The sequence below is a fragment of the Macaca nemestrina genome, chromosome 8 (genome assembly GCF_043159975.1).
Source record: "Macaca nemestrina isolate mMacNem1 chromosome 8, mMacNem.hap1, whole genome shotgun sequence".
Lineage (NCBI taxonomy): Eukaryota > Metazoa > Chordata > Mammalia > Primates > Cercopithecidae > Macaca > Macaca nemestrina.
In genome coordinates, this window is record NC_092132.1 from 71,422,514 (window position 1) to 71,437,505 (window position 14,992).

General features: G+C 42.5%; 1 protein-coding gene and 1 long non-coding RNA gene across 2 annotated transcripts; both read right to left on the reverse strand.

Annotated features, from left to right (window-relative positions):
* Positions 1-2,281: 2,281 nt before the first annotated feature.
* On the reverse strand, positions 2,282-14,923 carry LOC139355825 (uncharacterized). Its single transcript, XR_011606947.1, has 3 exons — positions 14,784-14,923; positions 3,129-3,178; positions 2,282-2,743 (listed from the first exon to the last, which is right to left on the reverse strand). It is a non-coding gene; the product is annotated as an uncharacterized lncRNA (long non-coding RNA).
* On the reverse strand, positions 5,439-10,966 carry LOC105483575 (transmembrane protein 70). The gene is made up of 3 exons (XM_011744473.2): positions 10,637-10,966; positions 8,275-8,380; positions 5,439-5,981 (listed from the first exon to the last, which is right to left on the reverse strand). Exons 1-3 carry the CDS (start codon positions 10,844-10,846, stop codon positions 5,515-5,517), a joined length of 783 nt encoding a protein of 260 aa, XP_011742775.2. The 5' UTR covers positions 10,847-10,966; the 3' UTR covers positions 5,439-5,514.
* Positions 14,924-14,992: the final 69 nt, after the last annotated feature.

The following is a 14,992-nucleotide window of genomic DNA, read 5'->3' on the forward strand; positions in this document are numbered from 1 at the left end:
CTTTTCCACACAAACTGAACTACTCAGTTACCAAATAGCAGAGAGGGGCAAATTTTTCTTGCCTTCTTGTGCTTTTAGCTCTATTTTTAGAAGTATTTCAGCTAATAAGTGAAAAGGGAATAATAGAATATAACCATTTTTCAACATCTAATGAATTGGTGGACTTACGCATTGAGCATCAATGGTTGCTACCATCACAAAGACAAAACAACATTATGTACCTCTTAATGGGAGAATACTACGGGGACTGGCCTCCAAATAGCTCCCAATGAGCCTTACCTCCTGGTGTACAGGTCCTTGTGAATCCCCTCCAACATCGAATAAGGCTGACTGTGTAACCAATAAAGTATTGTAAAATGACAGTGTGCAAATTTCATGTAGGTCACACAACACATTGTATAACCTTACTCTCTTGGATCACTTACTCTGGGAGAAGCAAGAAGCACTAAAGAGAGATCCATGCGGTGAGAAACGGAGGCCTCCTGCCAAAGAGCTAGTACCACACTCTCAGTCTTGTAAGTGAGCCATCTTGGAAACGGGGGGTTCCTCATGCCCCAGCCCAGCCTTCAGATGACAGCAGCACCAGCTACCTCCTGAGAGAGCTTGAGCTAAAACCACTCAGCTAGGCCACTCCTCATTTCCACACCTACAGACACTGTGCAGTGTTAGAAATGTTTATTGTGGCTTTAAGCATGTAAGTTTTAGGGGTAATTCGTTATGCAACAAGATAACAAATATGATCATCTATAAAAGTAGTTTTGTCCAAAATAATCAAACCTCACTCTGGTGAAGTTTTAAGATCTACTTATCAATTTATAGGAAATATAGAAGACAGAGAAACATGTTAAAATACAGCTCAGGGATACAAGTAGAAAATCTAGACCATGAGAAGATCTAAGTGACAAACAATTATTTCTTCAACAGATAATTTGCAAGGGAAAAAAAATGGAAAGGCCTGGCCGGTACAGTGGCTCACACCTGTAATCCCAGTACTTTAGGAGGCCAAGACGGGTGGAGTTCAAGATCAGCCTGGGCAACAGGTAAAACCCTGTCTCTACAAAAAATACAAAAACTAGCTGGGCATGGTGGCACACGCCTGTAGTCCCGCTACCCTGGAGGCTTGAGGTGGGAGGATTGCTTGAGTCTAGGGGGTAGACTCAATGTCTAAATGCTTTCTAAATGTCTTTTAGAACAGTCTTAAAAGCCATTTAAACAATTGATATGTGTAAGATATGAAACTTATTTGGAGATATATATATATACACACACACACACATATATATAATTTTTTTAACCAACTCTTCATTCTGGTCTGATTATTTGAATCGTAAATCCAACCAAATGTGGGAAAAAATTATGAAGCAATTGGAAATTTAAACAGACTGATAGATTGATGACATTAGAGCTGTGGGGTTGTTTCGTTTTTGTAGATCTGATAATGGTATTGTGGCTACATTATTAAAGAAGTCTCATCTTGTAGAGTTACAAAAGTAAATACTTAAGAAAGAAATATTATTATGACTGGAATTTGCTTTCCCCAAAAAGTAGAGGAGAAATGATTAGGGTCTAGAGGAAACAATATTGACTATAAATTGGTCATTGTTGAATCTGGATGACAGTCATGCAGGTTCACTGTACTCTTCTACTTCTGTGTTTGAAATTCTCAATAAAAATAAAAACAAGTACAAGGTGTTCTAAAAGAATCAGAATAAAATTTTTACAAATACATTCAAGCTAAGACTGTCATTTATATCTAATGGTCATCTTGTTACTTTTGCTTCCAAAAGCCTTTCAGTGCGGTGAAATCTGCATTAGGGAAAAGGATTGCAATATTTTATTGTTAACGGGGTTATTACCTGATGTAACCCAGATGTCAGCTAGGATCACCCTGCCTTTTCACATGCAAATAGGTAACTTTTGTGATGCAAATAAATGACTCACTTTCCCTAAACAGTGAGAGATTCATTACCTTCCCAGTCTTCCTGAGATTACTGTGCCTGGGATAGAGTAGCAAAGTGGCATGAGGGAGGTGCCTAAGTTTCTCCTAACCTTGGCCTGAGTTGGTTCTGCTGATTATTTCAGTGATGAATCATCCTGTTATCCTATGCATGCTGATCCTTTCTCTATCCTAGTTTCTCACTCCAGATCATGCCCTTAAGATGTCACCTTTCCCACTTAGTGTAAGCATATTTTTCCCCTAGACTACCAAGTTGTTTTCTGAAGAATTATTCTGATATCAACCAATAAAAACAAGTTTTTCACTCCACTCCACAGTGATAAAATGCCTTGAAATTTCTTTTTAATTGCATCCTTGGAGCTTGCATAGATCATTTTACTTTTCAGAGGTGCTAGTTCTGGTGCCCACAAAAAAAAAATCAACTCTTCTTTTCTGGATTCTTTTGTTTCAAAGCTTGCATCATACAAAGCATAACAACAATCTTTTTCAGGAAGCATTCCCACAAAATGCTTGAAAGGATCAGTTATGGTTATGCCAACATCTCCACCATCTCTTTGCCTTCTACAATGATGCACTTTTTGTCTGCACTGAGACAAAAAAATGACAACCTTCTTTCTTTTCTTGATTTCTTCTGGTGTGGAGCATTTACGAACTTTCGTGTCATAAAAAATGCAACATACTTCATCAGCTACTTGCACTCCTGAGGCCATCTTCCCCTCGGACGGTCACAGGGACACGGGGGAGGAAGCCAGTGAGCAGTGAATCTGCAGAGCGTCCTCCTCACAGCTGCAGGACCGAGAGCACAGTGATAAAATGATCACATGGATATAGAACATGTAAATGTTAGATATGAGTTCTAAATTTCTCTTCAAAGAATCAATATGTCAGTATGTTCAATTCTTTACCTTCTACTTTTAAACTTAACTTCCTCATAAACCAACCTTTTCCGATTACCTGTTCCACCCTGACTCATTCCAATTACCTGCTCATTCTCCACAACCATTTTTCCCGCCAAACCACTCACCCTGTCGCTCTTTTTAAATTAGCCATTCGGAATTAGTTTAGCCTGTGCTGTCTAACCGGAGCCAACAGGGGAACGACAGAGCAGCAGGGACCACGTGTGTCAGGAATAAGACCCCCCTTTTCCTCCCTTGTCCAGGTGTGCACTCACCATTGCTCCATCTGTGAGGGCGCAGTCTTCTATAGAAGTAAACTGCCTTGCTGAGAAGAAAAGAAGAAAATTTTATATTTGAGTGCTATTTCTTTTGCGGCACCAAAACTTTATTTATAACATAAAGAAATATATTGTACTTAAGTTGTGAAGAGAGGTAATATTGGAAGAGATCTTTAAAACGTAAACAATGCAATTTTTTCTAGGGGGAACTAGGACTGATTTTTCCTTTTTTGTTTTTGAGATGGGGTTTTGCTCTGTCACCCTGGATAGAGTGCAGTGGTGCAATCCCAGCTCACTGCGGTCTTGATTCCCCAGGTTCAAGCGGGTCTCTCACCTCAGCCCAAGTAGCTGCGATTACAGACAAGAGCCACCAGACCCAGCCTCTTTCTTCCTTCTACTTTCTAATGTATCCATAATAAACATTTGATCATGGGATAACTTTTTATAGAAAGATATCTCTCAGGGGTGTCCAATCTTTTGGCTTCCCTGGGCCACGTTGGAAGAATTGTCTTGGGCCACACATAAAATATACTGATAGCTGATGAGTTTAAAAAATATATCTCAAAAATAAAATGTAAGTTTATGAATTTGTGTTCGGCCACATTCAAAGCCATCCTGGGCTGCGGGTTGGACAAGCCTGCCTTATCTAGTAGGTTGCTATGAAAAAAAAAAGAAAGACATCTCTCATTCATTGCTAGGATACATCTAGGGGACAAAGGACAGAGGAACAAGCAGGCAGAAACCCACCCTGAGCAGAAGATGACACAGGAATGGCGGTGAGAATTCTGTCTGGTGAGCTGGACAATCCAAGCAGAGGGCAGGCTCTAAGTCTCAGAAAGACAGCTTTGCTGTCTTATCTCCTATGAATAAATTTCTAGAAGCCTGGGAATTGAATGATCTCTTTGATCAGATGTTCCTACTGCTTCCCCATCAACCTCCCTCATACACATGTACACCATAAAGTTTAAATTTACTATCATGGTGGCCGTAGACAATGTTAGGTAGCTCCATAAAGACAGACTGGGTGTTTTGTTCTTAACTATGATCTTAGTAACCAGCACAGTACTGGGCACTTAGTAAATATCTACTGATCTAGTGTGGTTTGAGGCCTCTTGTTCCTAGCTAAAAATCCTTGGCAAGAGTCAATCTCCACTTTACAGTGGAGGTAAAAAATCTTACAATGGATATTCTTGACAAAGCTAGCATAGAGACAGCAATTTTACACAAGGTATTTTTCACCTACTTAGTAACAGTGGTTTCCTAAATCCATAGGGTGCCACCAGAGGAGGAGTGCACAGTTGGAGAAACAAATTAAGACTACTGAAGACAACACTACTTATCATTTCCCTTATAGCTAACCACCAGTTCAACTGCGCATGAATGTTCTTATGGGCAATCATTCCAGGGGTTAGGCAAAAACCTGTGTTCTGAACCAAAGGAGACTTAAAACTGTTCCCATAATTTGTGAATTTCTTGAAATTTTGGGGTTTTAAAAAAAAATTTTTAACAACTGATAATCTATTTATGAAAATTATCGACTTCAGCATTGCAATGGCTACTTCCATCTCAACTCCTGGCTCAATACTGATGGAAATAACCTGCTTAACAATCTGAGGACTGTGCAAGTCAGAGTCGCTTGTGGATTCTCAATTGGAAACGATCCCATGTCTTAGAACCTTCACAAGTTTTTCTTGTAGTGATTCTCAAAGTCTTGGTAGGCATTCAAACTGGTCCTTTCACTGATTCTTTTTCTTTGCTCCTCTGATCAAGTCAGCACACAACTTATCCAGGGATTTTACGTTGCAACTCGTTAGTGATTTGAATTCAGTGAATTGCCACCTCTGACTCCACGGGTGTTTTTCTGGTATCTTTAAAAGCCATGGCTGCTGCAAGGCTTCCTAGCCAGCTTCCTGACAGATTTGGTCCTCAGGCAAAAGCAAAGAGCAGTGAGTCAGGAGCAAGAGCAGGTGGACCACAGCTCCGCACCACCTATGACTGTGTCTTCCTCAAAAAGAAAATGTCTTTTAATGTCAGAAAATATTTATACACTTAGAAAAATCCATATACAAAGAATAAAGTAACTCTCCCATTTGCTACTGACATCAGATCCCCAGTTTAGAGTCAACCACAGTAATACAGAACTCTTATACCAGCATGAACATATTTATTCACATACCTTTTTCTAAAACATGAATGGCAGATACTACGTTTTGGTTTTCAAACATATCTTGTTTTATTATAAATAAACATCATTCTCTGGAAATTAAAAGCTTTGCTAATTCAAATTATTTAACAATCAGTCACTAACAGAATGCAAAAGGCTATTTTATTATTATACATTAAAACGTAAATCACATTTAAGCACGAACATTTAAAAATAGGCTCATTTCTCATCTTTATGCTGTTTCTCTTCACTGGGTTTTTCCATATCCAAAATGAATTCTTCTTTGTCGTAACCCATTAGATGGATAAAGTCTTCACGGTTTGGAAAGAGCACTGGATTAACTAACAGTGATTTTGTTTTAGCATAAAATGTGGTAAACACATGTGTAGCATCTGGAATTTTCACATCATCCTGGTGAAACAATGTACTCGTTTCTGCAAGCAAAGCATTGTAAGTAATGGCTTTATAAGTGTCTGTTGTGGCCTCATGGTACAATCGAATGACATAGCCTTTTGTAATAAAGTGAAGCAGCACTGGGGTGATCAACGTAAAGCTTCCTATGATGCCATAAAATATGATTTGAACAGGCAGAGACACACTTTCAAAAAAAGCATTATTTTGTGTAAGAAAGTATGGCAGAAATGTAAGGCCAATCAGACTCGTAGAATAAGAGAAACATTTCACACCTAAATGGGAAAAAAAGAGAGAGGATCAATACTTGTAAATTTTATAAAAGAATCAATCTATCCCACTAATTCTTCCATTTTTCTTCTTACTGTATCAGCTCAAGACAACAAAATCAAACTATAAATACCGTGCTTATTATATTCCAACCTCTGTTTTAAGGACTTTACAAATATTTTGACTTCAATGTCCATGCCACTGACCATTAGAATGCACTGCCTCTCCAGGCAGGAAATCTGCTTTAGGGTTTAAGTGGCCCTACCTCAGTTCCACAATAAAGTAGTTAATATTACTTAAAGATCCTTACTAATACTGTACTACAAAAGTTGATTCAGAGAGCAGATTATCAACAAAACTCTTTATTAACAAGCACTCCAGTATATCTAACATAAAATATTCAAACGTGGTAAATTCTATCAGGCTAAATGCCCAGGATTAAAACAGCAAATCACCAAAGAAATAACACCAGTGGTTAAAAAACACATGGGACTGGCTCATGCCTGTAATCCCAGCACTTTGGGAGGCTGACCTGGTTGGTTCATTTGAGGTTAGGAGTTCAAGACCAGCCTGGCCAACATGGTGAAACTCCATCTCTACTAAAAATACAAAAATTAGCTGGGGATGGTGGCATGTGCCTGTAGTCCCAGCTATTCAGGAGGTTGAGGCAGGAGAATCCTTGAACCCAGGAGGTAGAGGCTGCAGTGAGCCAAGACTGCATACTGCACTCCAGCCTGGGAGACAAAGCAAGACTCCATCTCAAAAAAAAAAAAAAGAAAAAAAGAGAGAGAAACACATGGGAAAGATATTCAACTTCTTTAGTACGGAAAGACTTTCAAGTTAAAACACTGAGATAAGCAGCCTGGCCAACATGGCGAAACCCTGTCTCTACTAAAAATACGAAAATTAGCCAGGCTTGGTGGCATGCGCCTATAATCCCAGCTACTGGGGGTGCTGAGGCAGGAGAATTGCTTGAACCCGGGAGGTGGAGGTTGCAGTGGGCCGAGATTGTGCACTCCAGCCTGGGCAACAAGAGCAAAACTCTGTCTCAATAAATAAATAATAAAAAATACAAATAAAACACTGAGATACCATTTTTACCTATTACCTTAGAAAGATTAAAAATAAATTACTTCTAGCGCAGTGCAGTAGCTCATGCCTGTAATCTCAGCACACTGTAAGGTGTAGGCAGGGGGACTGCTTGAGACCAGTTTGAGGCCAGCCTAGGCACCATAGGAAGACCTGTCTCTACAAAAAAAAATTTTTTTAATTAGCCAAGGCTGGTCTGATGGTAATGAGTTATCAGAACTTAACATTGGTGTCACTGAAGTTGGTGTACAACGCCCCCACTGCTAAATTTGACTAGCTTAAAAAAAAAAAATCAGCCAGGGGTGGTGGCACATGTCTGCAGGCCTAGCTATTTGGGAGGCTGAAGTGGAAGGATCACTCAAGCCCACAAGTTTGAGGCTGCAGTGAACTATGATCACACCACTGCACTCCAGTCTAGATGACAGAGACCCTGTCTCTAAAAAATAACAATTATTTTTAAAAAATGAATTCTAAACTGTATACTTCAAAATGATTAAAGTGAAAAATTTTATGTTTATCTAACCACAATAAAAAATGACTTAAAATGTAAATTTATCTTACCTTTAATTTATAATTTTAATATGATCCTAATAAAAAATACCATCTGTTTGGAAAATAAAAAAGTTGAGATCCTAAACAAGTTGATTTTAAAGTTCACTTGGAAAAACAAAAGCAGCAAAAATAAAAAAATAAATAAAGCAATGAGGGGAAGTTACCCCTTCCAAATATTAAAACATAATAGAGGCCGGGTGTGGTGGCTCACGCCTGTAATCCCAATACTTCAGGAGGCCGAGGTAGGTGGGTTACTTGAGGTGAAGAGTTCAAGACCAGCCTGACCAACATGGTGAAACCCTGTCTCTACTAAAAACACAAAAATTGGCCAAGTGTAGTGGCACATGCCTGTAATCCCAGCTACTCAGGAGGCTGAACCAGGAGAATCGCTTGAACATGGGAGGCAGAGAGTACAGTGAACCAAGATCATGCCAATGCACTCCAGCCTGGACAACAGAGTGAGATTCTGTCTCAAATAAAAATCTAAAAATGCAAAGTTCTCTACATCTTATCAACACACCTCAAGAAAAAAATGACAATCTAATTTTCCTTACGCATTGTAATTAAGGGATGCCATAACAAGTAAGATATGGTAAGGATATTTTTACAATTAAAAGAGAAAGAAAAAAGTAAGTACCCTCACCTCCAATTACTTACCAAACACTGCTCGGGCCATATTGCCAGTATAAATTAGCCTTCCATCTTCTGATTTGTCAGACGGCGTATGTAAGCATCGAACATATCCTTCCCAACAAACAGGGATCTATTGAAACAGGGATCATTATGGTCGACCAACCTTCTTAAATTTTTAAAGTTTTTTTTTTTTTTGAGACAGAGTCTCGCTCTGTCTCCCAGACTGCAGGGCTGTGGTATGATCGCGGCTCACCACTGCAACCTCCGCTTCCCAGGTTTAAGTATTTCTCCTGCCTCAGTCTCCTGAGTAGCTGGGATTACAGGTGCCTGCCACAACACTTGGCTAATTTCCATATTTTTAGTAGAGATGGGGTTTCACCATGTTGGCCAGGCTGGTCTTGAACTCCTGACCTCAAGTGATCTGCCACCTTGGACTCCCTAAGTGCTGGGATTACAGGCATGAGCCACCATGCCTGGTTTAAGTTTATTTTTAAAACAGTAATGAAGAGGGCAGGAGCAGTGGCTCATGCCTGTAATTCTAGCACTTTGGGAGGCTGTGGTGGGCGGATCACTTAAGGTCAGGAGTTCAACACCAGCCTGGCCAACATAGTGAAACCCCATCTCTACTAAAAATACAAACAACTAGCCGGGCGTGGTGTCGGGCACCTGCCAGCTACTCGGGAGGCTGAGGCAGGAGAATCGCTTGAATCCAGGAGGCGGAGGTTGCAGTGGTCTGAGATCACACCATTGTACGCCAACCTGGGCAACAAAGTGCGACTCCGTCTCAAATAAAATAAAATTGTAATGAAGAGAACTTGTCACACGAGGTGACATAAGGAATTCTCCCAAATAATCTACAGAGCTAAAGAAATCAGTTGGCTGATAGAATGGCCTGCCTTAATTCTAGTCACAAGTAGAAAACTGCAGAGTTGGAGTTTGTTAGCTTTGCATCCCAGCTCTCAGGTTTCTAGTATGACCTTGAACAAGTAAAAATAGTGGAACAGTTTCTTCTACTCCACTGTTAATGAGGACATCATTTCCATTCTATTTAAATGCAACACCTTTTCAAAAAATAAATACATTTAGCAGGTGTAATGGAACATGTCTGTAGCCCCAGCTACTGGGGAGGCTGAGGTGGATCACTTGAGCCTAGCAGTTCAAGGTCAGCCGGGGCAACATGGCAAGACCCCATCTCTAAAAAATAAAATTTAATTTTACTAAAATAATTTAAGTAAAACACTCTGCAAGTTCAGATTATATTTCAAGTCCAGGCCTTTTATAAATACTTCTAAAATATTTGTACAATAGTATTAAAAGATATCAATTCTTTCTCTAAAGACCTTGTAAATACTGTGTATCCCCTGGTCTTCTTATTTCTTGCCAAGAAACAAAATTTGGCTGGGCACAGCGGCTCACGCCTGTAATTCCAGCACTTTCACAGGCCGAGGCAGGAGGATCATTTGAGGTAAGGAGTTTAAGACTAGCCTGGCCAACACGGTAAAATCCCGTCAGTACTAAAAATACAAAAAAATCAGCCGGGGTGTGGTGGAGCGCGCCTGTAATCCCAACTACTGGGGAGGCTGAGGCAGGAGAATCGCTTGAACCCGGAAGGCGGAGGTTGCAGTGAGCCAAGATCACGTCGCTGCACTCCAGCCTGGGTGACAGAGTGAGACTTCACCTCCAAAAAAAAGAAATAAAATTTACTTGAAATCCTACATCAAATTTCAAGGGAAAAGAAGAGTTCCCCAAACATCTGAAAAGGAGTTTCACAGTGCACACTTCAAAATGTAAAAGGCATGCCTAATTCCTCAATCCTGAAATGTAATTAGATTCCAATTTCCATTTTAAGCATTTCTTCCAAGTTTTAACCAGGTTTGCCAATCCTGATATTTTACAGAGTAGAATTAGGAGACAATTTATTCAGACCAAAATAAAAGAATTAACATCTGCATCCTCCCCCTTTCCAAGGGACCAAAGTAATTCTTATAAATACAGCCACCTAATAAAAGTAAAACAAGCTCAAAGTCAGGTTAACCTGGCTCTTTCGGTTCTATTTCCAGGTGCTGCATCCAATTTCTTGCAAATTATTACACTTCTAAGCTTCTGCTCAAGGGTAGAAAACTACATATAGTCGTCAACACAAACCCTGTGGATTTGGAACCACCACAAAAGTAAGCACTTTCCAGCCTTTCTCCTGGACTCGCGGAGGCTGAGGACCCCGGGGCCCTCGGCCTGCTACTTCTCCAAGCGCCGCAGAGGGGGCTCCTCCCGCGCTCCAGTCGCGGACACCCGGGAGAGGTCGCGAAGAGCCGCCAGGGCTCCCCAGGCCCGACGCGACGCCCGCCCTCCCCGCCTCACTTGGGACACCAGACCTCGGACGCCCCACCTGCGCTCGGCCCGGACGCCGGAGAAGGCGCGCGGCTCCCCAGGGCCCCGTACTCCCGCCGGCTACCAGCCGCGAAGGCCTGCTGCAGGAGGACGCCCGGGAGACAAAGGCCCGGGGACCTCGGAGGGCGGCGGCCGCACACAATGCAATCCTACTTCCGCCGAGATGCAGTTCGACCGCCCACGGGCGGCCTAAGGCCACAAACAGCATCCCGCGAGTGACTACCGGCTGCGGACGCCCCAGCTGCAGAGGCCCACGCCGGCAAGACACGGCTTCCCACCCTACTGTTGCAGAAGCGGCGCAAGCACCGCCCCGGACGCCTGGCGGGCAGCTGGGCTGCCCGCGCGTGCGCAGAATCTGCCGCCCGCCTTCCGCCTTCCCCGCAGCGCGCGTTACCTGCCAGCTGAGCTGGGAGCCCGCCGCTCTGTCCTTGGCTGAGCGGCTCCTCCTTCCTAGAGTTTTACCTTCTTTATAACAGTGTGGAAGAGCAGAGGGCTGTGCGAGAATGACAAAGCCCAGAAGCCAGGGTTAAATCTTTTTTTTCTCGTGGACGACATCCCTAAAAACTGTTTCCTTTGCGGAAAATGATTCCAGCCTCTTGGCACAGAAGGAAGAATATACGATTTGAACAAAAATGAATGATAACTTAATTCAATCATCGGGTTGGAGGAAAATAAATGGAATTTGTTCATGTAATATTGATAGGTGTTATCAGATTTGTCTTCGGAAATCATTCACAACTATATACACATTGATTCATTACTTGTTAAAGAGGTACTGAGTGACTTGTCAGGACTGAGCTAGGAGCAGAGGATACAAAGATACTAGATAAAATTGGGACTCCACAGTGCTTAAATAGTGGAGGAAAACACCTGAAAATTGGCTAGAATATAGTGTGATATAATTGAGATACCGCAATATACAAAATGTGGCCGGCCGTCGTGGCTTGCACCTGTAATCCCAGCGCTTTGGGAGGTTTAGGCAGGAAGATCTCTTGAGGCCAGGAGTTTGAGACCAGCCTAAGCAATACAGGGAGACCCCGCCACTACAAAATAAAAAATTTAAAAACCTAAAACAAAAAATAAACCACACATGGTAGTGTGTGCTTGTGGTCCCAGCTACCCAGGAGGCTGACATGGTAGGATTGCTTGAGTCCAAACTCGAGGCTTTAGTGAGCCAAGACCACACCACTGCACTCTAGCCTGGACCACAAAGTGACACCGTGTCTCAAAAAAGGAACAAACAAATGCCACAGAAGTGCAAAGAAGAACATAATTAATTTTGCCTCAGAATGTCTTCAGACTGGCTTCACATTTAGCTCAGTCTTGAAGGATGAGCATCTTAGTAATAGAGACACACTTTTGTTTACCACTGCAGAACTATAACTGTTTTTTGATTTGGTATGTTATTTGCACTGGAGAGGAACAAATTCATAGTTTAAAATAATGTGTGGCCAAGGGCGGGAACTCATGCCTGTAATTCCAACACTACATGGAGGGCCAGGTGAGAGGATCCCTTGATTCCAGGAGTTTGAGAACAGCCTGGGCAACAAAGTGAGACCCTGTCTCTACAAAAAATTTTAAATTTAACTGGGTGTTGTGGTGCCTACCTGTAGTCCCAGCTACTTGGGAAGCTGAGGCGGAAGGATCACTTGAGCCCAAGAGGTTGAGGCTGCAGTGAGCCCTGATTGCACTACTACACTGGGTGCCAGGGCTAGATCCTGTCTCAAAAATAAAAGTAAAAATAAAAATAAATCAATAGAACAACATGATCATGTTGGCAACTCCAAATACTGTCTATTGGGGGGAGTATTCAGAAGGAGATAATGATAATACCTCTATACGGATAACTTTATTTTATAAAAAGTTAGCTTCTACTTACATTTTGTTTCTTTTTATTTTAATATTTGTTTTAATAGTAGAGATGGAGTTTCACCATATAGCCCAGGTTGTTCTCAAACTCCTGAGGCTCAAGCTATCCGCTCACCTCAGCCTCTCAAAGTGCTGGAATTACAAGGGCAAGTCACTGTGCCCACCTTTTATTTTGTTTTTGAGACAGGGTCTTGCTCTGTCACCCAGGCTGGAGTGCAGTGGCACCATCATAGCTCACTGCAGCCTTGACCTTCCAGGCTCAAGTGTCCCTCCCACTTCAGCCTCCCAAGTACCTGGGACTACTGGCCATGCCACCATACCCAGCTAATTTTTGTATTTTTAGTGGAGACAGGGTCTCCTTTAGTTGCCCAGGCTGGTCTTGAGCTCCTGGAATCAAGGGATCCTCCCACCTGGGCCTCCCAAAGTGTCGGATGAACCTAAGCTACCACACTTGGCTTATTTACATTTTAAAAACTCTTCTGTTTAGGGTAATTCATTCACAATCAATATTCACTATATTATTTTGCTGATATATTTAAATTTTTAATGTAAAAATGTTTTTCTTAACTATATTGAGAGAACTCAAATTTTTTATCTTCTGTAAAGCTGTTCCCCCTACAAATACTGTAAGTAGATAAAAATAAAAACATTTGTTTGATCTAGTTCTCAAAATTTCTAAATAGATAAAATGAGATTATATTCTGAAAACTCTGTACTATAGATTTACATAGAATTGTTATTTATGTTAGATGGATTTTCCAGTTCCAGTAATTTAGAGACATTTGTTAAATATAAACTAATGGGATTTTAGAACGATTTTAAGGATGTTTTTAGGCCGGGCGTGGTGGCTCACGCCTGTAATCCCAGCACTTTGGGAGGCCAAGGTGGGCTGATCACTTTGGTCAGGAGTTTGAGACCCGCCTGGCCAACATGGTGAAACCCCGTCTCCACTAAAAACACACAAAAGGCCGGGCGCGGTGGCTCAAGCCTGTAATCCCAGCACTTTGGGAGGCCGAGACGGGCGGATCACGAGGTCAGGAGATCAAGACCATCCTGGCTAACACGGTGAAACCCCGTCTCTACTAAAAAGTACAAAAAACTAGCCGGGCGAGGTGGCGGGCGCCTGTAGTCCCAGCTACTCAGGAGGCTGAGGCAGGAGAATGGCGGGAACCCGGGAGGCGGAGCTTGCAGTGAGCTGAGATCTGGAGACTGCACCCCAGCCTGGGCGACAGAGCGAGACTCCGTCTCAAAAAAAAAAAAAAAAAAAAAAAACACACACACACACAAAAGTCGCCCGGCGTGGTGGAGCACACCCGTAATCCCAGCTACTCAGGGGGCTGAGAGGCACAAGAGTTGCTTGGGCCTGGGAGGTGGAGGCCGCAGCGAGCCGAGATTGCGCCACTGCACTCCAGCCTGGGAGACAGAGCAAGACACCCTCTCAATAAAAAAGAAGGAAAGAAAAAAGAAAAGGGGCCTACATCCTAGCCTCCTCATCTGCATCTCCATGCCTGTCCTCCCCACCAAACTCTACTTCGAGCTACCGTTACTATCAAAAAATCTTTGTTCTGATTTCTGCAAAGGCTTTGAAAAATTTATCCAAGACAATCTTGATTATTGCAATTAATTATAAAAAGCCAATGCTTTTATCTACCAAATCAACCAAATTAAAAAAAGAAAAAAGGCCTTTCTGTCAAGTCCTCAGTTCAACAAACTCCGGATAGCCTGTTATCTATTTTTTGAGCACACAGAGTGCTTCGTTGAACAACTTGCAATGTTGTCTTGGCCCTACATACATTCTCTTCATGCCACACTCCTGGAAAACAGTAGAAGGTGAACTTTATTTAGCTGTTTCAGCCTTCCTGGAAAGGTGCCTGTATATCTTACCACAGGAAACGCTGGGGGTGGGAAGGGGGGCGTGGAATGAGAAAGAAGGTCCCCAAAACTGAGTAACGGTATTGGCAGGCGCCTGGATTTTCTGTGCGTGAGCTCAGGATCCAGAATAGCTGAGCTAACCCAGAGTCAGAGGCAGGACCCTCGGGGGTGTAGTGCGGGGGGAGGGGGGTTGGTTAGTTTTCAGTTAGCATTGAATTCTACCGGGAAGAGAGGAAATGAGGCTAGCCGATTGCGCTAGTCGTTGCTGTGCTGGCTCTTCTGCACGCACAGCAACTTTTCACGAGGGACAGATGCTGCTTCATAAAGAGCACGATCTCGTTAGCAAAGAAACTGCCCTCCCACGTTTCAATCTTTCCTCAGCAGTCTCCCACCTCCAGGCGTACCCCTAAATGAGAGGCAGGGACAGTCTCTAAAACCACCAAAATCTTCACACGCAGTGCGAGAAACTACAAGTCCCAGGATGCAGGGCTGCCCCGGTCCCAAGGCCGACGGTATCCACCAGAGAAACTACAAATCCCAGAATGCAGTGCTGTCTCGGACTCCCGAGAGCCTCTCTAAGGATGCGTCTTTACAGTAATTGGATCAGGGTCTG